The 21,700-nt window shown below is 50.3% G+C and overlaps 2 protein-coding genes across 3 annotated transcripts; one reads left to right on the top strand and one right to left on the bottom strand.

The window, feature by feature from the left end:
* Nucleotides 1-577: 577 nt before the first annotated feature.
* Nucleotides 578-10,360, top strand: CIB3 (calcium and integrin binding family member 3). Of its 2 annotated transcripts, XM_043913880.1 has the most exons (6): nucleotides 578-628; nucleotides 854-888; nucleotides 2,838-2,949; nucleotides 4,096-4,243; nucleotides 5,285-5,480; nucleotides 10,229-10,360. In XM_043913880.1, exons 1-6 carry the CDS (start codon nucleotides 578-580, stop codon nucleotides 10,248-10,250), a joined length of 564 nt encoding a protein of 187 aa, XP_043769815.1. In that variant the 3' UTR covers nucleotides 10,251-10,360. The 2 variants fall into 2 exon arrangements, with proteins under 2 accessions (XP_043769815.1, XP_043769816.1); XM_043913881.1 differs by lacking the exons at nucleotides 854-888; nucleotides 2,838-2,949.
* A 2,204-nt stretch (nucleotides 10,361-12,564) lies between these two features.
* On the bottom strand, nucleotides 12,565-21,326 carry HSH2D (hematopoietic SH2 domain containing). Its single transcript, XM_043911112.1, has 6 exons — nucleotides 21,070-21,326; nucleotides 18,761-18,908; nucleotides 16,564-16,653; nucleotides 14,764-14,929; nucleotides 14,035-14,169; nucleotides 12,565-13,209 (listed from the first exon to the last, which is right to left on the bottom strand). The coding sequence occupies exons 1-6, from the start codon at nucleotides 21,146-21,148 to the stop codon at nucleotides 12,697-12,699; spliced, it is 1,131 nt and encodes a 376-aa protein (XP_043767047.1). The 5' UTR covers nucleotides 21,149-21,326; the 3' UTR covers nucleotides 12,565-12,696.
* Between the last annotated feature and the right edge of the window lie 374 nt (nucleotides 21,327-21,700).

Below are 21,700 nucleotides of genomic sequence, written 5' to 3' on the forward strand. Positions count from 1 at the left end.
GATTTCCCAGACAAGAATACTGGATTGGGTTGCCATTTCCTTCTCCAGGGGATCCTCCTGACCCAGGGATTGAAACCGAGTCTCCTACTTTGGCAGGCAGATTCTTTACTACTCTATGAAGTAGGTACTAATATAATTTCCATCTTACAAACAAGCCTCAGAAAGGCCAGGTGACTTGCCTAAGACCACACAGTTCGTGGGTAAAGAGCTGGAATTTGACCTGAAGTGTGCTGGCAGCCTCTCCACCACCCTGCCCATCTCTCAAAGGTGCCCCACACCCCCAGTCTCACTGGTGATGGCAAGTGTGGTCTCCCCACTGAGGGCTGCCCTGTGACCTCCCCGAGCCCTTCTCCTTGCCCTGATGTCTGTGGACATACACTCAGGCCGTTGCCCAGAGAGCTTGGCTGTAACTTGAGTCTCACCCAGGCTGGGGGTGATGAGGAGGGTGGGCAGGTGACAGCCAGGGCAGGGAGATTTGCCCAGACGCTGGTGAGCAGCAGCCTGGCAACCAGTGTGGCCCCAAGAAGATTGGGGGGCTTTGGGAGCCTATTCCGGAGTCCAGGCAGAGGTCTCCACTATGGGTAACAAGCAAGCAGTCTTCACTCATGAGCAGCTGGAAGCTTATCAGGTAGGGGTGATAGACCAAGCCATCGGTGGGCTTGGCAGCCTTGTTGTTTTCTTGGCTGAAGAAATGGGGACAGCATTCCTTCATACTGCGGGGAGGGGGCGCAGTCAGCAAGCGGTCCTGGGGTGCCTCTGTGTGTGGATTCAGGCAGCGATGGGTAGTGGGAGAGGAAGGAGGCACCCCCCGCATCAGGCAGGGTCTGGTTTAAGCCAAGATCTCTCTCCACAGGACTGCACCTTCTTCACGAGAAAGGAAATCATGAGGTCAGTCTGAGGAAGGGAAGAAGAGCTGGGTACTTTCTATATGCTTTGCAATTTGACTGCACTCAATGCTTAATGGGGGAATCGCATGCTCATGTGGTGGATGGACGCAGAGATGGGAAGGTTGTTGAGAAATCCCATCTGGTCTTATCGTCACACCTCTAGGCTGACGAGCTTTGGCTTTCTCCCAGAGGTGGCAGGAAGCCATAGAGAGTGTGTGAGCAGGGGTGATGCGAATCAGCATGTTAAAAACTTCCCCCTGAGGCCCAGTGAGAACAGGCTGTGATGCCAGGGGCAGAGTCTAGAGCCAGCTCTGGGCGGTGGGGTTGGCATCAAGGTTAGAGGGTGGAGAGGTGGCCCCAGGCTGCTGCAGGTTCCTGGTGTCAATGAGACGGGCATGGAGGGGTATCCTACAGCATCACTCAGCCCATGGAGCCATTATCCAGAGGCCAGATCCATGGACTTTGACCTGTGAAACCCAAGCTGGCTGGAGTTTGACTGCAGAGTGATCAGGGCCAAGGTCCCAATTGTGTGGGTGCAGGACATCCATTATTGATGGGCATAACTTCCACCAGTAAGCCCCATTGTCTGGGCGAGGACAGTTCACAGGGTCACCCTGACCATCATGATTGGATTACTGATGGGGAAACTGAGGCTCACACAGGGGAGGCTGACCTCAGACCCCTGGGTAGATGGGTAGAGTCCCAAAGAGTTTGAAGCTAACATTTTGTGTGTCTCAAGCTTCTTGCTTCTCACACAGACCTACTGAGCAGAAAGGGGGAAAGGGGGAAGAGGGACTTACTCAAGGCCATACAGAAACCCAAACCCAGGCTATTCTCTGAAGGCACCCAGCAGTGAAGTTCCCGATACCCCCTCTGCCAATTCCTAGTCATCATATGACCCAGAGGCTTCTATCCCCTTCTGAGACGTCCCTAACAACTTCAGGATCTCTGGCTCATCAAGGATGGTCTGTACAAGGTGCCTGCTCAGCATGATCCAGTGACGGTGTGGTGTCACCAGGCAAGGGCATTGCAGTAGACACCTGACCCCACCATCTAGGCAGTGTGTATGGCCTTTGGTGTTTTGCAAAGTGTCTTTCATTTACCCTTTTGAAAAACCTGAATATTAGACTTTGTCTCTGGCCCCTTGAGGGAACTGCAACCCCCATTATGGAGGGAGAGAAGGAAAGTGTGAGGATGAGGGTCTTTAGAGCAGGGTCTTGCCAACAGTGTGATGATGTCCAGCAAATCATAGATTCACTCAGAGTCTCTGAACGCTCAGTGTGAGATGACCTTGCCTTAAGCACGCTCTTTTTTGTCTACCCCATCTGCTGGTGACCTCTTATTTGTGCTTCAAAGCCCAGCACCTAGCACCCATGCCCCCTCCTCCAGGAAGTCCTTCCTTCTCCTTGGCTTACTTTTCCCACTCTAGTTTCCCCTAGCTTTGGGGTCTTCTCTTTTTTTACATTTCAAAAACAGTGAATTAGTTCATTTTCTGGCTGCTCTGGGTCTTGGTTGCTGTGTGGGTTTCTCCAGTTTTGGTGAGCGGGGGCTACTATCTAGCTGTGATATGTGGGCTTCTCATTGCAGTGGCTTCCCTTGGGAGCGTGGCCTTCAGTGGTTGTGGTGTATGAGCTCAGTAGTTGCCTCATGGCGTGTGGGATCTTCCCAGACCAGGGACCAAACCTGTATCCCCTGCACTGGCAGGTGGCTTCGTAATCACTGGACCTCCAGGGAAGTCCCTGGGGTCCTGTCTTTACCTTGGCCTTGTCCCTCGGGAGATAAAGGTGTCTGTATCTGCCTCTGTGTGTGAGGGCTGGACCCAGGGCTGATGGCTCTTGGAGGCTCGGCATCCTTCAGTGGAGAGTGAGCATCTGTGAGAGTGAGCGAGCAGAGACAAGCCCACCCTCCCTCACCCCCCAGACCTTCTCATTATTTCCCTCCCCACACCAGGCTCTTCTATCGCTACCAGGACCTGGCCCCTCAGCTTGTCCCTCTCGACTATACCAGCTGCCCTGACGTGAAGGTGCCCTATGAGCTCATTGGCAGCATGCCTGAGCTGAAGGTATGCCCGGGGCCCTGGGGCAGGCATGGGAAAAAACAGAAGGGATGTCCCTTGCTGTATTTCTGTGAGGTGACTATTGCAATTATTTTGATTTTACAGGTGAAGAAACTGAATTTCAGAGAGGTTGAGATACTTGCTTATGGTCACACAGCTAGGACATGAGAGAGACACAATTCAAACTCTGGGCTTGTGGGAAAGATGAGATGAGATAATGCAGATAAAGGGCTTAGCACAGGGCCTGTGACTCAGGAACATTGTGTTGAGTATGTGCTAAGTCTCTTCACTCATGTCCAACTCTTTGCAACCCTATGGACTGTAAGCCCGCCAGGCTACTCTGTACATGGAGATTTTCCAGGCAGGAATACTAGAAGTGGGTTGCTGTGTCCTCCTCCTGGGGATCTTCCCAACCCAGGGATCAAACCTGCGTCTCTTATGTCTCCAGCATTGGCAGGCAAGCTCTTTACCACTAGTGCCACGTGGGAAGCCCACTCAGGAACATTAGTTCTTTTTCATAGTAGAAGCCATTAAAGGCAGGTTCTTGTCAGCAGGATGTTTGACACTAGTTTGTGACTCTGGAGGGGACTTGTGGGATAAGTGACAGAGAACAGAGGTCATTTTATCACAAGGACAGAAACCTCATTCAAGAGGGAGAGAAAGCATTGTACTTCAGAATCTCCCTCCATAATTCAGCTTCTCCCAGGAAGAGGCTTCAGTCTCAAGGCAGCCTGTTCTCTTGAGGTAGTGAAGGGAAACACCAACTGCCCCAGATTTCCTCCCATCAGCTCTGCAACAAGCAGAAATGAGGTTCCTCCACTCCAACTGTTCAGAAACTCTCCCAAGGCAGTTTCTGATTGGCCATCTGGAGTCACATGATCATCCTAGAAGCAATCGCCATTGCCAGGTGAATGGAAGTCCCTGATTGGCCTCACTGAAGTCATGTGACTGCCTCTGAAGCCAGAATGGGGGTTAACTGGCACCCAGGCCATAGGGGAGGAGACTGGAGTTGCCTGGAATCTTCTCCAGGGATCACAGGAGGAAGAGAGTCTTGGTGAAGGGTACTCAGAGGTTCCCAGAAAGGTAGGGGCTGACAGTGAAACCACACGGAGCCCCAGAGAACCTGGTAAGGGATGGATTTCCTGTCTCTAGGACAACCCCTTCCGTCAGAGGATCGCCCAGGTCTTCTCCGAGGATGGGGATGGCCACATGACCTTGGACAACTTCCTGGACATGTTTTCTGTGATGAGTGAAATGGCTCCCCGTGACCTCAAAGCCTACTACGCTTTTAAAATTTATGGTGTGTGCACAGACCCCAGGGTGGGGAAGTGGGAACAAACCCAGGTCTCAGGTCAGGGACTTCACGGCCATCACATATGTCTCACCAAGGGCTCTGAGGCCCTGCCTGGCCCTGTCCTTCACCCCACCTCGGTACCTCCCCCTCCACCCTATCCCTTTGCTAATTCCATCCAGCTACACTGGCCTGGCTGTTTCCCCAACAGGTCAAACCCTTTCTGCCTCTGGGCCTTTGCCTCTGCTGTGCCTTTTGTCTAGAATACCTTTCCCCTAGTTCCTTCTTCCCTTGATATCTCGGTCTAAAGTAGTCCCTGCCTCCTAGTCACTCTCCATGCCACATTCTATTTCTCTTCTAGCATGGAGCAGTGCTGCTTAACTTCTTGTTCATTCATCTCTTCATTTCTTATTGATTTTCTCTCTGAAGAGACCCCAGGGCAGTGACAGTGTTTGGTTTGCCATCTGTCTCTGTGACTGGCACATAGTAGGTATTCAGTGAATACTTGTTGAATGAATGAATGAAAACTTATCACAGTGCCTGGCACAAAGTAGGCACTCAATAAATACTTATTGAAAGAGGGAATGAATGAGAAACAGTTATCACTCACCTGACACATAGTAGTGTTAGTCTCTCAGTTGTGTCCAACTCTTTGCAACCCCATGGACTGCAGCTTGCCGGACTCCTCTGTCCATGAGATGCTCCAGGCAAGAATACTGGAGTGGGAAGCCATTCTTTCCAGGAGATCTTCCCCATCCGGAGATCCAACCTGAGTCTCCTGCATTGCAGGCAGATTCTTTACCATCTAGGCCCCCAGAGACTGACACATAGTAAGGGCTCAATAAATACTTGAGTGAATGAATGACCTCCCAGCAGTTACCTACCCAATTCCAAAGCAAGATCTGGCTATTAGCCCAGGGGCTTGGGTTCCCTCCAGTGCCTCAGTTTCTTCCTTTGTCACATGGGGACAAGATGTGTTCACCACTGGCCCAGCCTGCCTGGTCCCTGTTGTCCGGTCACCCCCATGTCCCCACCTGTCCTGCTGTGCAGACTTTAACAACGATGACTACATCTGTGCGTGGGACCTGGAGCAGACGGTGACTAAGCTGACTCGGGGGGAGCTGAGCGCTGAGGAGGTGAGCCTGATATGTGAGAAGGTGCTGGATGAAGCCGATGGGGACCACGACGGGCGACTCTCCCTGGAAGACTTCCAGAACATGATCCTTCGGGCACCAGACTTCCTCAGGTGATATTCCTCGCCACCTTGCGCAATCCATTCCCATGTACGAGAGGAGTGCTCACGGATTAGATTCACAGACTCTGTGAAATTTCCCCCATTTTTTTCATTTGTGACCTTGGGGAACTTTCCCGACCTCCCTGGCCTCAGTCTGTGTCTTTTGAATGGGGCTAATTAGAGACCCTGGGGACACCTCTTGTGGGTGGACACAGCTCTTTGGGTGAGTAGAACATGGTTGGGACTTCAACCCTCACTTGCCTGAACATTTTGCAGTTAACAGACTGGACAACTGTACTTGGCAACCCTAGGGAGAATCAGCGCTCTAAGGAGGATTGTTGTTCAGTCGCTGAATCATGTCTGACTCTTTTGCGACCCCATGGACTGTAGCCTACGAGTCCAAAGGATTTTCCCGGCAAGAATACTGGAGTGGGTTGCCATTTCCTTCTCCAGGAGATCCAGCATAGATTAAATGAGTTAATACAGGGGGTGGGTGGCCCACCATCTGTTTTTTTTTTTTTTTTTTACCATCTGTTTTTATACCTCCCATGAGCTTGGAATGGTTTTTACAATTTTAAATGGTTGGGGGAAAATAATCATACTACACAACACATGAAAGCGATATAAAACTCAGATTTCCATGTCCATTGCTGGTTTTATTGGGATACAGCCATGCCTATTTGTGTTCATAGTGTCCACAGCTTCTTTTGAGCTTTAAGGCAACATTGAGTCATTGTGCAAAGTTGTAAATATCAATCATTTGGCCCTTGGCAGAAGAACGTTGACTGACCTTGAGCTAGTACACGGAAAGAATTTAGAGCAGTTCTTTGCACACAGTAGGTGCTCAATAACTGTGTACTATTGTTAGTGTTGTGGCTTTCATGCCCAGAGGACCTCCTTCCTCTACCCCGGATAAGCAAGGCTGGTCTCCTGACCACTGAGACACGAAAAATGACACCATGATGAGTCAGTCTCTTGCCACTAACTGAGTACCTAATGTGCGTACTGCTCTGTATATTTGCCTCTTTTTAGCCCTCATTACTGTCTGAGCCACCAAGCTTCCCTAGTGGCTTAGATGTTAAAGAATCAGCCTGCAATGCAGGAGACCTGGGTTTGATCTTTGGGTGGGGAAGATACCCTGGAGAAGGGAATGGTTACACACTCCAGATTCTTGCCTGGAGAATCCCATGGCCAGGGGAGCCTGGGCGGCTACAACCCATGGGGTCGCAAAGAGTCGGACATGACTGAGTGACAGTTTCCATTCTTTCAGCCATCATTACAGTTCAGTTAAGGAGGGATAGCTGTTACCCCAATTTTGTTGTTCAGTCTCTCAGTTGTGTCTGACTCTCTGCAACCCCATGGACTGCAGCACGCCAGGCTTCCCTGTAATTCACCATCTCCTGGAGCTTGCCCAAACTTATATTCATCGAGCCTGTGATGCCATCCAACCATCTCATCCTCTGTCGTCCCCTTCTCCTCCTGCCTTCAATCTTTCCCAACATCAGGGTCTTTGTCAATGAATCAGCTCTTCGCATCAGGTGGCCAAAGTACTGGCGCTTCAGCTTCAGCATCAGTCCTTCCAATGAATACTCAGGACTGATCTCTTTTAGGATGGACTGGTTTGATCTCCTTGGTATCCAAGGGATTCTTCAAGAGTCTTCTCCAACACCACAGTTCAAAAGCATCAATTCTTCAGGGCTCAGCCTTCTTTATGGTCCAGCTGTCCCATCCTAGACTACTAGAAAAACCATAGCTTTGACTATATGGACCTTTGTCAGCAAAGTAATGTCTCTGCTTTTTAATACACTATCTAGGTTGAAAAGGACATCTTTTTTTGGTGTTAGTTCTAGAAGATCTTGTATGTCTTCATAGAAATGTTCAACTTTAGAAATGTCATCTGCATATCTGAGCCTTCTTCAGCCTTAGTGGTTGGGGCATAGGCTTGGATTACTGTGCTATTGAATGGTTTTCCTTGGAAACAAACTGAGGTCATTCTGTCATTTTTGAGATTGCACCCAAGTACTGCATTCTGGACTCTTTTGTTGACCATGAGGACTACTTCATTTTTTTCTGAGAGATTATTGCCCACAGTGATAGATATAATGGTCATCTGAATGAAATTCTCCCATTCCCATCCATTTTAGTTCACTGATTTCTAAAATGTCAGTGTTCACTCTTGCCATCTCCTGTTTGACCACTTCCAATTTATTTTGATTAATGGGTTTCTCTGGTGTCTTAGAGATGGTAAAGAATCCACCTGCAATGCAGGAGACCTGGATTTGATCCCTGAGTTGGGAAGATCTCCTGGAGGAGGGATGACAACCCACTCCAGTATTGCCTGGAGAATCCCCATGGACAGAGAAGCCTGGTGGGCTACAGTCCATATGGTCGCAAAGAATCGGCCACGACTGAGCGACTAAGCACAGCGCAGCACACTCGGATCTAACATTCCCTGTTCCTTTCCGATATTGTTCGTTACAGCATCGGACTTTACTTTCACCTCCAGATGGGGCATTTTTGCTGCTTTGGCTCAGCTTCCTCATTCCTTCTGAAGCTATTTCTCCACTCTTCTCCAGTGTCATATTGGGCACCTACCAACCTGGGGAGTTTATCTTTCAGTGTCATATCTTTTTCCCTTTTCATACTGTTCATGGGGTTCTCAAGGCAAGAATGCTGAAGGGGTTTGCCATTTCTTTATTCAGTGGACCACGTTTTGTCAGAACTCTCCACCATGACCCATCTATCTTGGGTGGCCCTACACGGCATGGCTCGTAATTTCAGAGTCGGACAAAGCTGTGATCCATGTGATCAGTTTGGTTAGTTTTCTATAATTGTGGTTTTCATTCTTTCTGCCCTCTGATGGGTGAGGATGAGGTTTGTGGAAACTTCCTGGTGGGAGGGACTGGCTGTGGGGAAAACTAGGTCTTGTTCTGGTGGGCGGGGCCACAGTTCAGTTTAGTTGCTCAGTCGTGTCTGACTCTTTGCGACCCCATGAATCGCAGCACGCCAGGGCTCCCTGTCCATCACAAACTCCCGGAGTCTACTCAAACTCATGCCCATCGAGTCGGTGATGCCATCCAGCCGTCTCATCCTCTGTTGTCCCCTTCTCCTGCCCCCAATCCCTCCCAGCATCAGGGTCTTTTCCAATGAGTCAGTTCTTCACATCAAGTGGCCAAAGTATTGGAGTTGCAGCTTCAGCATCAGTCCTTCCAATGAACACCCAGGACTTATCTCCTTCAGGATGGACTGGTTGGATCTCCTTGCAGTCCAAGGGACTCTGAAGAGTCTTCTCCAACACCATAGTTCAAAAGCATCAATTCTTCAGTGCTCAGCTTTCTTCACAGTCCAACTCTCACATCCATACATGACCACTGGAAAAACCATAGCCTTGACTAGTCGGACCTTTGTCGGCAAAGGAATGTCTCTGCTTTTTAATATGCTATCTAGGTTGGTCATACCTTTCTTTCCAAGGAGTAAGCGTCTTTTAATTTCATGGCTGCAATCACCATCTGCAGTGATTTTGGAACCCAAAAAAATAAAGTCTGACACTGTTTCCACCGTCTCCCCATCTATTGCCCACGAGGTAATGGGGCCAGATGCCATGATCTTAGTTTTCTGAATGTTAAGCTTTAGGCCAACTTTTTCACTCTCCTCTTTCACTTTCATCAAGAGGCTTTTTAGTTCCTCTTCACTTTCTGCTAAAAGGGTGGTGTCATCTGCATATCTGAGGTTATTGATATTTCTCCTGGCAATCTTGATTCCAGCTTGTGCTTCTTCCAGCCCAGCGTTTCTCATGATGTACTCTGCATATAAGTTAAATAAGCAGGGTGACAATATACAACCTTGATGTACTCCTTTTCCTATTTGGAACCTGTCTGTTGTTCCATGTCCAGTTCTAACTGTTGCTTCCTGACCTGCATACAGGTTTCTCAAGAGGCAGGTCAGGTGGTCTGGTATTCCCATCTCTTTCAGAATTTTTCACAGTTTATTGTGATCCACACAGTCGAAGGCTTTGGCATAGTCAATAAAGCAGAAATAGATGTTTTTCTGGAACTCTCTAGCTTTTTCTATGATCCAGCGGATATTGGCAATTTGATCTCTGGTTCCTCTGCCTTTTCTAAAACCAGCTTGAACATCTGGAAGTTCTCGGTTCACGTATTGCTGAAGCCTGGCTTGGAGAATTTTGAGCATTACTTTACTAGCTGCCTGTCCGCTGACGTCGTCACGGGCTGGGCGAGGGGGAGCGCCCGTGACCCCCACCCCCCACCAGCCCCCCTGCCGCGCCCCCCGCTCTGATGCGCTCTCCCGAGCTCGAGTCAGGTCCCCGGTCTCCGGTGTGAGATGGGGCCACACTCAGTAACTCTTTAATCCAATTTTCTGCTGATGGGTGGGGCTGTGTTCCCTCCCTGTAGTTTGGCCTGAGGTCAAACTATGGTAGGGGCAATGACTGCTGCATCACCTGGTAGGTGATAAGAGCTTTTGGAGGAGGTTGCCATTATCCTTATTTTACAGGGAAGTAAACTGAGGCCCAGAGTCTGGGAGAGATAGGATGTAATCTCTGATCCAAAAGGATGTGCTCTCAACCCCTGTAGGGGCCAGGAAGACCATGGCCTGGGGTTTACTGAAGGGGTCCATCTCCCCCCACCCACCCACCATGGCACCTTGCCTGCCTTGGGGACTCCTGGTGGGAGTGCTGGGGAGGAGGACGAAGAGAGGCTGCTCTCTGCCTGCTGACAGACTCCTTTCCTCTTTGCACCCAGCACCTTCCACATCCGCATCTGAGGGCACCACGGAGGAGGAGCCGGGCCAGAGGACGTCGGGGCGAACCCCTCATCCTGCTGTGAAGTCTGGTTTCCCTGGGCTCTGGGAATAAACGCACATCACTGAGTCACCACTGCCTGGAAAATGTGTTTCCCCCCTAAACCTGGTAGATCAGAGGGAGACAGCCTGGGATCGCACCTCTGTCCTCACTGTGATTCTGGTGTGGCTGCACCCTCTGTGGGGCACGATTTTCCCATTTGTACAAGGAAAGGGCTGACTCTGGACATCTCTCCACTGTGAGGGCTGGAGGTGACTTGCCTGGTGGGCAGAGGAGATGAGGCCCCTGCTGTCCCACCCCAGGGCATCCCCAGGGGTGCAACACGACTACACAAGTCCCCCTTTCCCCACTCAATCCCTGAATTTCTCAAGGAGACTAAAGCTTCACCTCCTCATTGATTCATCAGAACTGCCAGAGGAGGCCTCTGGGCAGGAATGTCACTCACTGAAGCTGGCACAGTGCTTTATAGTCATGAAGCACCTGCCATTCTGCCATTGTGCTGACTCCCTGTGACATCCCAGCAGGGCTGGCAGAGAAGCACTCCCACTTCATTCAGAGACAGTGGAGTGACTTGCCCAGGGCCACACCTGAAGTCATTTGCAGGGGCAGACTTGAGCCCAGGCCCACCTCACTGCAGATCCCAAACCTCACATCTTGCAGATTTGGGAAGCCACACACTATTCCACTTGGGCTTCCCTGGTAGCTCAGCTGGTAAAGAATCTGCCTGCAATGCAGGAGACCCTGGTTCGATTCCTGAATTGGGAAGATCCCCTGGAGAAGGGATAGGCTACCCACTCTAGTATTCTTGGGCTTCCCTGCTGGTTCAGACAGTAAAGAATTTGCCTGCGATATGGGAGGCCTAGGTTCAATCCCTGGGGTGGGATGATCCCCTGGAGGAGGGCATAGCAACCCACTAGTATTCTCGCCTGGAGAATCCCCATGGACAGAGGAGACTGGTGGGCTACAGTCCATGGGGTCGCAAAGAGCTGGACACGACTGAGTGACTAAGCGCAGCACAGCACTCTACTCCACCTAGAGTCATCCTGGAGGCCCATTCCATGGCCCTGATCCATCCAAGGAGTAATCATTCTTGTGACTGAAACCAGACTCCTGGGACCTTCCCAGACACCTCCAGAGTGCATCATTTCTAGGGTGCCCCCTCCCACCGTAATCCCCATTTATTAAGCACCAACTGTGCACCAAAGCCCTAGGTTTTATTCACATCCTGCTGGTTCATCCCGAGAAAAAGGGGACTGCTCTTCTTATTTTCTGGATGAGGAAACAGGCCCAGAGAGCGACTCACCAAAGGTCACACAGCCCCACGACCCAAGATTTCCTCCTGAGCCCACTCCCAACCACAGCCCTGGGCTGCCTCTCCCTTCTTAAAGCAAAGGGCCTCCTATGCTTCTCCTACAGCCGCCACTGATATCAGGAATGCTACTGTGCCGAGCTTTCCTCGAGTCTCATCTCCTCCATGTGCACAAAAACCCAGGGGGAAGGCATGAACAGCTGTGCCCAGGCGCAGGGGATGCAGAGAAAGAGTTCAAACTGCCCTGGCTTCAAGTCCTGGTGCTGACACCCCAGCCATGTGTGTGACTTTGGCCATATCTCTTCTTCTCTCTGAACCTGTCTCTTTATTTTCTAAATTTAATTTAATTTTTTTTGGGTTGCGCCTCGAGGCTTGTGGGATCTTAATTCCCTGACCAGGGATCAAACCTAGGCCCTTGGCAGTGAGAGAGCAGAACCCTAACCACAGAACTGCCAGGGAATTCCCCTGCCTCTTCTTTAAAATATGCAGAATGAGCCTTCCTGGTGGACCTACACAGAAGGTGAAAAAAAAGTGAAAGTGTTAGTCCCTTTCAGGCTCTTCTGTCCATGGGATTCTCCAGGCAAGAATACTGGAGTGGGCTGCCATTCCCTTCTCCAAGGGATCTTCCTGATCCAGAGAATGAACCTAGGTCTCTTGCATCGCAGGCAGATTCTTTACCATTTGAGCCACCAGGAAAGTCCCTGGGTCTGCTGAGAGGCATGAAAGAAATAATGAATGTGGAGGGTCTAGTGTGAGGCCTGGCACACAGTAGGTGTCCTAGCCCTATTGCTATAACTGATTGTTATTATTACTGTTATTTTTTGGCCCTGCCACATGGTGGGATCTTAGTGCCCCAACCAGAGATTGAACTTGTGTCCCCTGCAGTGGAAGTGTGGAGTCTTAACCACTGGACCACCAGGGAAACCCTTATTATTATTATTAAAATGACCAGGTTACCCCACTGGCAATCATAGGACCAGACCCAAGCAATGTTTTTATTACATCTCTCAGGTCCCTGAGGGCTAGTGGGTTGCGGCAGAAAGCAAGACACCCAGGCATGAACAGCCCCCAGCAGTGAGGGTCCCAGAGCCAGGGTGAACCTAGCAGTACCCAGGGGCGAAGGGTGGCGGGGGGCGGTACTCCTCGGGGAGAGAGTCCTGTGGCTCTCTCAAGTCCACTGGGTCTGGCTTGGATGCCTGTAAGGATAGGACCCTTACTACTGTCTGGTGCCAGTCCTTGACCTTCGAGGTTGCCTCGCTCCAGCTGATGGACCTTGAGGTTTTCCTGGAGGGGCCCCGTCTGTCTCTGGGAGCTCCGGGCTGTGGGGGGCTCGTGGGGGACATGGCCACAAAGCGGTCCTTGTCGACGTGATTTTCCCAGGCTGTGTCACCTGTCCCGGTTTCCGAGCCGTCGGTCACTGACGATGAGCTCAAAGCCGCCAGGTGGGATTTCAGCTGCTGCTGGACCTTCTTGCCTGTCTTGGGGAGCATCTTGAGGTTCCTCCAGAGTTTCTGACGTGCCTCCCCAAGAGGACCCTCCAAGGATGCACCTACCAGCCTTGCTGACAGCTTCCTTTCCTTTGACTGATGGAGCAGGCCTGGCTTTGCAGAGGCCTGAAACGGAGAACAGGTGAGACCTGGGGCCACCCCACCCACCAGAGCGCTGAATCTCCCCCAGAAATGGGGACCTGGGTCCCACCCACACACCCTGGGATGGAGAAAGATCCCAAGAGAACCTCCCAAACCTGATCCCATGCCCCATCCTCCCTGTCTCAGTAAAGGGCTTCACTATCTCCCCCAGCGTGCAGCAGACTTTTTCCATAACGGTTCAGAGAGCCAGTGTGTTCAGCTTTGCGAGTCCAATAGTCTGTGCTTCATTACTCAGCTCTGCTGTTGTTGTGTAAGCAGCCAGAGATTATGGTCAGTGAGCTAGCATGTCCGTGTTCCCATAATACTTTATGGACACAGAAATGTGGGTTTCACCTGATTTTCACAGGTCATGAAATACTGTTTGTCTTTTGATTTCTTTCAAACATTCAAAAACACAAAAGCTGTGCTTAGCTCATGGGCCACGCAGAAGGCGGAGAAGGAAATGACTACCCACTCCAGTGTTCTTGCCTGGAGAATCCCATGGACTAAGGAACCTGGAGGGCTATAGTCCATAAGGTCACAAAGAGTCAGACATGACTGAAGTGACTGAGCATGCACGCAGGCATGGGGATTCAAACCATGACAATCACCTTCTTCCCCACTTACCCTCCGCCTCCAAGTCATTGGCAAGCTCCACCCTCAGACACAACTTAGGGACTTGAACAACAACAGGATCTAATCTTCATTCTAGAGACTCTCCTCTGGCAGCTGTGGGTCACCTCTGCCCCTGCATCCTGCCACCCCCCCTCCCACTTTCCAGATTGGAGATGCCACCTTTCTGTCACATACCTCCTGGAGCGGGGCCATGGGATAAGAGGAGGGAATCTGATGTTCGCTGAAGCCAAGGGCAGACCTGGTGGCTTCTTCAGCCAACGCATTGGAGTAAAGGAAGAGATCTTCATAATCCACATTTTCTGGATCCTTCTGCAGGGCAGAGGGGACCTACAGCTCAGTCCCAAGGAAGGGGACAAGGATGGGGCTGGGGTCCTGTCCCACCCACAAAACTTCCCACAGCAACTACTGAGGGCTAGGCTCTGCCCTCTGGGCCTTATAAGGCCTATGCCAAACCCACAGCCAGTTTCTGAGGGCCTAGGCCACACTTATCAATCCTTATAAGGAATTATGTCCCTCCCACAGCAGTTTCTGAGGGCCTAGGCCATGCCCATCAGTCCTTATAAGGAGACACACCCCCTCACACAACAAGTTCTGGGGGCCTAGGCCACGCCCATCAATCCTTATTAGGAGATATGTCCCTCCCACAGCAGCTTCTCAGGGCTAGACCCCACCCGCTGAGGCTTATAAGGAAATATGCTATTCTGGTAGGTCAGCCAAGGTTATACCTGGTACATGAATCCCTGTAAAAAAAAACCAGCCTGGGGACTCAGGGAACAAGGACCAGGAGGGGCGGGGCCCCAGGGGAACAAGGACTGCAAGAATGATGGGATCTCCAGAGGCGGAAGGGGCATGCGGGAGCAAAAGGGTTTGGAGGGCTTGGCCCTTGGGCGTCCCAATCCTCACCTGTCGGCAGGATTGCATCAGCAGGTCCCCATGTGGCCGCAGTGGCTGCTGCTGATAGAAGGTGACCAAAGCATCCAGAGAGTCATGGGCCCTCTCTTCCCCAGGGATCATGAAGCTCCCATCATCCAACAATTTCACCATGAAATGGTGGCAGCAGTTCTGAGCTCTGTGGAGACACGGCTGGGGCTAGGCTATCCCATTCTCCATCATACGGTTCCCACCCCGACCCCTCCTCCCGCATCCGCCCCCAGCTCTTGAGCTGGCAGCATCATGGCTACAGCCTGCTGCCTAGATTCCCTTGTAAGCTCCTCCACTCATTAGCCACGTGACACCTGGCAGGTGACTGTACTGTGCCTCAGTTTCCCCCTTTATAACAGGAGGCTACTCAGGCCTTCTTGTGAAGATGGAAAAATCCACTGCAGGTAAAAGCTTAGCTCCATGCCTGGCAAGGGTAATTGATCAACAGAAATGACAATGAAAATTGGTGCAGGTACTCAATAAATGTTTCATTATTAATGAATGAATGCATTTATTGATTGGCCACTGTGTGCTTACTGGGCTTCCCAGGTGGTGCTAGTGGTCAATAACCTGCCTGCCAATGCAGGAGACATAAGAGACATGGGTTCAATCCCTGGGTCAGAAAGATCTCCTAGAGGAGGGCATGGAAACCCACTCCAGTTTTCTTGTCTGAAAAATTCCATGGACAGAGGAGCCTGGCAGGCTACGGTCCATAGGGTTGCAAAGAGTCAGACACAACTAAAGTGACTTGGCATGAATGCAAGCATGTGCTTGTTATGTCTCGTTTAGTCCTCACATCAAGACTCTCAATTAACTTTAGCATTTTTATGTTAGAGATGAGGACTTTGAAGGAAGCACAGAAAGAGTGAGTGACTTGTCCAAGATCATACAACATGTTAAGTGGCAGCCTTGGGCTGCCTAAGTAACTGAAGGCGTAAGATTTTCCCTCTGTGGGTAACTCTGTAATAGGACCATTTAAAAAATTCCTTTGGAAAAAAAAAATTCCTTTGGCCTGGAATCCTTTTGAAAAGTAGTTTGTGCTACTAACTCCTCTAACTGAGATGCTGGATCAGGCATTGAAACTTAGGGAGCTGAGCTGCCCTGGTTTTCCCTAACATGACCCCAAGGAAGTCAAGGAGTTGCCATTTATTTATTTATTTTTAAGTCACCTTATTTAATTATTTTGTTTTTGGCTGTGCTGGGTCTTCTATACTGCGCAGGCACTTATCTAGTTTCGGAGAGCGGGGGCTACTCTCTACTTTTTGTTCCCAGGCTTCTCATTGCAGTGGCTTCTCTCATTGCACAACACGGGCTCTAGAGCTTGGGCTTCAGTAGTTATGGTGCTCAGGAGTTGCAGCTCCTGGGCTCCAGAGCATAGCTGTGGGGCATGGGCTTAGCTGCTCCATGGCATGTGGGATCTTCCCGGACCAGGGATCGAACCTGTGTCTCTTGCATCTCTTGCACTGGCAGGCGGGTTCTTTACCACTGAGCCACCAGGGAAGTCCAGGTAGTTGTCATTTAAATGGTTGGGGAGAGGGAGTCAGAGGAAAGGCAATAGCTACTCTTGGGTCTCACGCAATCCCTGTTATCACAGTCTCAGTTACCATCAAGCCCAAGTCTGCTGGTTACAGCCATACCTGCAGCCGCCCACTCCTCAGTTAGATTCTACCAGACCCTCACAATGGTTGCTCGCTGAGAAGCTGTGGTATGAAGCACCCATGCCCCTCCAAGTAGGCCCCAGAGTCCCCCTGCCCCTGCCCCTGCCCCTAACCCAGGCCTTACTTGTAAGACAGCGTGTAGCCCACGTGACTGTGACTGACCCTGATGAGGAAGGATCCCAGAGGCTGTGACTCCAGCAAGTTCTCAGCATCCCTGGAGGGCAAACACAGGAAAAAGATGGATAAACATACTGGCCAGACATCTGGTACACTAGTCATCCAGTAGTGGCACCCCCTGAGCCACAGAGGTCTGTGCTTTTCTTTTCTTTTTTTAAATTTTATTTATTTAACTGGAGGATAATTGTGGTGGTTTAGTTGCTCAGTTGTGTCCGACTCTTTGCGACCCCATGACTGTAGCCCACCAGGCTTGTCTGTCCATTGGATTCTCTGTCCACTGGAGTATAATTACTTCATAATATCGTGATGTTTTTGCCATATGTCAACATGAATTGGCCATAAATATACATGTGTCCCCCATCCTGAATACTGCTCCTACCTCCCTCCCCACCCTATCCCTCTAGGTTGTCACAGAGCACCGGCTTTGGGTGCCCTGCTTCATGCATCAAACTTGCAGTGGTCATCTATTTTACATATGGTTTTCCATTTTCTAAGTGAACAAACAGCTTAAAATCACTTATTTTCTTGGTTGTTTCAGACCTTGGGATATTCAGAGACAAGGATGTTCTCCCAGAGGTGCTAGGAAGTCTCTGATGACCTTGACCATCTCTCACAGCCCATGCTTGCCTTCCCAACAACTGGAAGGCAAATCAAAGACAGCTTTGGGTAGATCAAGGTGTCACAGGTAATAAAGCAGGAGCTATTCTCAAATGCTTTTGATTAAAAAAATTTTTTTAAATATTTTTATTTATTTATTTGGCTGTGTTGATCTCAGTTGTGGCACATGGGATCTTCCATCTTTGTTGTGACCTGTGAACCCTTTAGTTGAGGCTTGTGGAATCTAGTTCCCTGACCAGAGATTGAACCTGGGCCTCCTGCATTGGGAGCGCAGAGTCTTAGCTGTGGGACCACCAGGGAAGTCCCCAGATGCATTTGATTTTAAATCCAGCTTTGTTTTCATTTGATTTTAAATCCAGCTTTGTTTTTCATTAGCTGTGTGACCCCTGGGGAGGGTCAGTCCCTTTCTGACCTTCAGCTTCCTTAAGGGGAAAGTAAACCCTAACTCCCAGGGCCCGTGGGAGGACAGGTGAAAAGCACATGGTGTGAGTATGGGACCTGCCAGCTGGTAGGAACACACAAGATGCTCACTATTATTATTACTATTATCCTGGGTTCACACCTAGTGAGAGGTAGCCTTCTAGGAGACAAAAGGGGGGTTTTGGACCTGAGCTACCTAATACAGTGGAGAAGGAAATGGAAACCCACTCTAGTACTCTTGCCTGGAGAATTCCGCAGACAGAGGAGCCTGGTGGGCTACAGTCCATGGGGTCACAAAGCAACTAACATCTACTACAGAGGCCACTGGCCACGTGTGGCCGCTGAGCAGTTGAAATGTGGCTGGTAGGAATTGAGATATACTAAAAGCATATAATACATGCCAGATTTTAAGGACTTAGGGCTAATTACATGTTGAATATACTGGTTTAAATAAAAAATATGATTAAAGTTACTTCCACCTCTTTCTTTTCACCTCTTTTAATAAAGCTACTAAAATGACATAACATTACAGCGTATGGCTTACATTATACTTCTGCTGTGCACTCCAGAACTTAGAAACCATGCCCAATTCCTCCTTTCTGTGGCTTTCATAAGGTTTCCTCAACTTCCTGCATTTAGAATGCAGCAATAAGTGTTCTTTTTGCTGTTTATTTAGAGCTAGCCCCTGGGGGTGACTAGGTGGATTTGTTTGTGTCCTAGGAGTTCAGTCAAATGTAGAAAGTGCATTCTGGCTAAACCCTGATGGACCGAGAGCAACTGTTTGGGGGGCACTGTGTTAAGAAAGATTCTGAAGCTGCATTTCACCTTCACTGACTCAGTGAGGTTGCATCCGCCTGAGCGAGGTGAGGGGAAGGGGCCTGTCAGTTCCTGGCGGGACCGCTCTGGCGGCCACGTGTATAGAGAGAGCTGAGGCCCAGTAACTTGCCCAACGTCGCATAGTGAGTCCATGGAGGAGGCAGAATTTAACCCTCTTAACTCACTTAGCCCAGCTGAGCCCAGGATCCTAAAGTAAAAACCTGCCTAGGGTGGGGGTAGGCCAGGAAAGAGGGTGAAGGGCAGGGTGGAAGGTGTGGCTGTGTCCTTACTCTCTCGAGATGGCACCATGGAACCACTCAGGGACCCCTTCACAGGTCAGCTGGTCCACCTGCGTCTGCACGAACCAGTCCAGTCGTGGAGGCAGTGGTGGGGGCAGCCTTCTGGCCTCAGTCATGGCTTCCAGGGGTGAGGGGGGACCTGGCCATGGGGAGGAGGAAAGACAGTCAAGTGTGGTCCACTTCCCACCTTCGCTTCATTCATGAGGTTCATGGTGCCTCCTCCTTTGAGAAGTCCTCCAGGTTGGACAGAGCAACAGGATTGAAATCGACTTGTGTTTCTTGAGCACCTACTATGTGTTGGCACTTAAAGCACATTCATTCACTGACTCATCCCCCAAAACCCCTCCCAAGGGTTTTTCCTTTTCCTTTTGTTCTTGTTATGTGTGCCATTACTACAAGGATTAGAAAGCCCCTTTTATCCATATATGTATTTAAGTTTAGAGCTTCCCTGGTGGCTCAGTTGGTAAAGAGTCCACCTGTAATGGAGGAGACCCGGGTTCAATCCCTGGATAGGGAAGATCGCCTGGAGAAGGAAATGCCAACCCACTCCAGTATTCTTGCCTGGAAAAATCTCATGGACAGAGGAGCCTGGTGGGCTACAGTCCATGGGGTTGCAAAGAGTTGGACACGACTGAGCGACTAAACAACCACCATTTAAGTTTAAGAACTGAGCTTGTGTCACTCAGTCGTGTCTGACTCTTTGCGACTCCATGGACGGTAGCTCCTCCGTCTATGGAATTGAATGGAATTGGATGGAATTCAGCAATTGGATGGAATTCAGTATTCCAGGCAAGAATACTGCAGCAAGTAGCCCAACCGTTCTCCAGGGGATCTTCCTGACCCAGGAATCGAAGCCAGGTCTCCTGCATTGCAGGCATATTCTTTACCATCCGAGCTACCAGAGGAGTCCAAATTTATGTAAAGGTTAAATTAAGTAACTATCACTTTCCCAGGAGGGATGTGGAGATGGCAAAATAATAAGTGAATGAATGAAATAGCAGGTACACAGTGGGTGTCATAAAATGTTGCCATGGTTTCATTAAACACTACAGAGATGTGGCCCCAAACAGCTGCTTCTGCCACTGTTGTCACCAAGGGTGGTGGCTGGAGATGGCACATCTATCACTTGACAAGTGCATGATTAATTCACACACATTCTCAACAGTTTTAAGCTCAGGTACCAGTGGACTTCATGAGCCAGTGACCCAGTGCTGGAAAACAGAGAAAGAAAACAGCAGCAATTCGCAAAATGGTATTAAGTCAGTGAAAAACCCGCCAAAGGATTGTCCACACGTGACCCTTCACTCTTACCCTTAGTTCTGTGCCCACGCTGGAGCTCAACCCTCCCCCCTCCCCCACTGGTCTGATTTTTCAATCTCAGAAGGTCTTTGTTACCAAGCTGTTTCTACAGGGAGGGTGTGTTTATCAACCCAGTCAATATTGACTTTCTCTTGCCAGAAGACAGATGCCAAGCACACCCTCTGGGGAAGAACCCAAAGAAACTCTGTAGTGAGTGAAATTAAAGAAATCTATTAAGAAATGTTTAATAAAGCAGGGTGATAAACCAACTGAGCCCAATCAGAGCCAGACAACCTGGGTTCAGCCCGCAGCTCTCTCACTTGGCTGCTGGGTGATCCTGAGCATGACACTTAACCCCTCTGTGCCTGAATTGCCATCTGCCATTTGGGGCTAATGATGGTAATTGCCTGAGAAGGTACAGTTAGCACAGAGGTCAGCACTGTATGCATATAATGAATATTCATGAACCCAGTAGGGACCTAGAATGAGGAAATATTTACAGGCTTGTTCTTTTTGCTACCTGGGAGAACTCTTGCTTATTCTTCAAGACCCAGCAAGAATATCCCTCCTCCAGGCAGCTTTCTTGCCTCTTCTCCAGGACAAAGCCCTGGCATCCATCTGTCTTCCACCTTTCCCATCATTCCCGCCTCTGGCTTAGCCTTGCCTCGTGGAACATGTGTTTGGTTCTGTCTCTCCCATATTAGGGGCTCTTGGGGATGGGGTCCGGGGCTAGGTTCTTTCGGATTTTTCTGGGTCCCCAGCATCACCTGGCACTGGCGAAGTGGCAGAGGGGAGGGTGCAGGGTGATGAAGGAAGTCATACTAAGTTTGAAGCTCCTGACCATGGCCTTGGAGCCTCCCCCACCTTCTCATTGCCCACATCCTTGCTCTGCTCCACACTGACCAAGCTCTCTCTCTCCTCTCGATGTCTCTGCCCCGGCTGTGCTCCTGTCAGGGATGCTTTTTTCCAAATTCCAGCTCTATTTTCCAATAGTCACCTACCAGTGCCCCCGGAAGGTTCTTCCTGCTTCTCTGGACCCCGCCAGCCCTGGCTCTCCTCCTGGTCCAGCCTGGTTCCCATGTGCTATCTCCTCAAGGGTGGAGATGAGGCTGAGGCTCTTGGGGCCCCAGTCTCACCCAGCACGGGGTGGGCACAGAAATAGGCATGTACCTGGGAGACCCCTGCGGGGCCCGAGGCCCTCACTCTGGCTGTGCCTCGGCAACTACAGGAGCCTTGGGTTTCGCTTTAGGGTCTGCACGTCAGCAGGGCGGGGCACTGTGCCCCAAGTGGTTCCTGTTTCCTTAAGTAGGTGAGCCCTGGGCGGGGACTAGGACACCAACTGGCCCCCACCCCCACCCTCAGCCCCAGTCTGCTTTTTATGTATTGTTTTGGCTCGGTCTTCGTTGCTGCACGTAGGTTTTCTCTAATTGTGGTGAGCTGGGGCTGCTGTTCATTTCGGATTCTTGTTGCAGAGCATGGGCTCCAGGGCGCGCCGGCTTCCATAGCTCGGTGGTTGTAGCTCTCGGGCCTGGCGGGTTCTCAGCATGTGGGATCTTCCCAGACCAGGGATCGAACCCGTGTCCCCTGCACTGGCAGGCAGATTCCTATCCACTGTGCCACCAGGGAAGCCCA

This window comes from Cervus elaphus, chromosome 9 (genome assembly GCF_910594005.1).
Source record: "Cervus elaphus chromosome 9, mCerEla1.1, whole genome shotgun sequence".
Lineage (NCBI taxonomy): Eukaryota > Metazoa > Chordata > Mammalia > Artiodactyla > Cervidae > Cervus > Cervus elaphus.